Here is a 1,688-nt window from a genome sequence, read left to right as displayed (position 1 = left end):
CTCCAAATTAAACAGCTATTTGTTTATAAACTGAACATCTCCAAATTAAACAGTTGTTTGATTATAAACTAAATATTTCCAAATTAAACAGTTGTTTGTTTATAAACTGAGCATCTCCAAATTAAACAGTTATTTGTTTATAAACTGAACATCTCCAAATTAAACAGTTGTTTGTGTATAAACTGAACATCTCCAAATTAAACAACTATTTGTTTATAAACTGAACATCTCCAAATTAAACAGTTGTTTGATTATAAACTAAATATTTCCAAATTAAACAGTTATTTGTTTATAAACTGAACATCTCCAAATTAAACAGTTGTTTGATTATAAACTAAATATTTCCAAATTAAACAGTTGTTTGTTTGTAAGCTAAATATTTCCAAATTAAACAGTTATTTGTTTATAAACTGAACATCTCCAAATTAAACAGTTGTTTGTGTATAAACTGAACATCTCCAAATTAAACAGTTGTTTGTGTATAAACTGAACATCTCCAAATTAAACAACTATTTGTTTATAAACTGAACATCTCCAAATTAAACAGTTGTTTGATTATATGCTAAATATTTCCAAATTAAACAGTTGTTTGTTTATAAACTGAGCATCTCCAAGTTAAACAGTGGTTTGTTATAAACTGAACATCTCCAAATTAAACAGTGGTTTGTTATAAACTGAACATCTCCAAATTAAACAGTTTGTTTTTTCCTAAACTTGACACTTCTATATTTCTTTATAAACTGAACATTTTAAACAGTTTTATAAAACTTGAGCAAAGAAATGTGTTTTGAAAAGAACTATTTAAAAGTAATTAAAACTGTAGTACGTCCTGTTATTTTAATTGCCATTTTTAGGTAATATATTCATCCCTTGACAGATTTGCTTAATTGATGCTTTTCCCTTAAAAAGGACAGAGGAACACATTGCACGGTTATCGAACACAGCACCACAAATAAATATTGTCATCAAATCTTCATACGGTGTTAAATATGGTTAAAATACTCACATTTTAACACGAGGACTTGGCTTCCCTGACCACTGTCCACGTCGTTTGAAACAAAGCACTGATAAACACCCTCATCTTCTTTGGTTAGCGAACGCAGCCGGATAGCTCGTTCTCCCGAATGGCGTATACCACCGTTGCTCGACAGAGGGCGCATGTTGTGACGCCATTCCAGTCGGTGCACTGGGTATCCACTAATTTCACACGAGAGTGTGACTGAGGACCCCAGCTCTACTTCTTGATGATCAGTGGTAATTCGTACCACTGCCACTAGAGGGGCTTAACCAAGAAAAAAAACAACAACATAATAGTCACGTACAGTTTACTTTGCAAAACGGAAAACAAAGTTTGTGTAATATATGTCAACCAACTAATAAATATATGAGGTCCTACAAAGTCAGTGTGTACTGCTTTATAAAGTTATTGTTCGGGGTTTGTTATTGAATTTACGACAGGACACACTGGTTGATCGTATTTCAGTTATATGTTACGACAGCGGAAGTCACGTGGTAACACTTGATGAGTTTCTAGAAGGATCGAGGAACATCACGAATAATCCACTATTTGCTAGACGCCCTCTATTCCTGTATATAAGCGCGCCAGATAAAGCGAGACAATTAATCGGAATTGGATAGCAGATAGAGAGATAGAGACAGATCATTGAGTCAAGTGAGCGGTAGTGACA

The 1,688-nt window shown here is 33.2% G+C and overlaps 1 protein-coding gene across 1 annotated transcript in view; it reads right to left on the bottom strand.

Annotated features, from left to right (window-relative positions):
* The window catches only part of LOC111083665 (Down syndrome cell adhesion molecule-like), a gene marked incomplete at its 3' end in the record, with an annotated part of 16,546 nt that overhangs the window by 3,620 nt on the left and 11,238 nt on the right, over positions 1–1,688 (bottom strand). The window contains exon 2 of the mRNA XM_022380314.1: positions 1,007–1,282. Within this exon, the coding sequence (XP_022236022.1) occupies positions 1,007–1,282 (276 nt within the window). The remainder of the gene's footprint in view (positions 1–1,006; positions 1,283–1,688) is intronic.

Source organism: Limulus polyphemus, unplaced genomic scaffold, assembly GCF_000517525.1.
Source record: "Limulus polyphemus unplaced genomic scaffold, Limulus_polyphemus-2.1.2 Scaffold10591, whole genome shotgun sequence".
Classification (NCBI taxonomy): Eukaryota; Metazoa; Arthropoda; class Merostomata; order Xiphosura; family Limulidae; genus Limulus; species Limulus polyphemus.
Note: the sequence above shows the minus strand (reverse complement) of the source record. Positions and strands in the feature narration are given on the sequence as shown.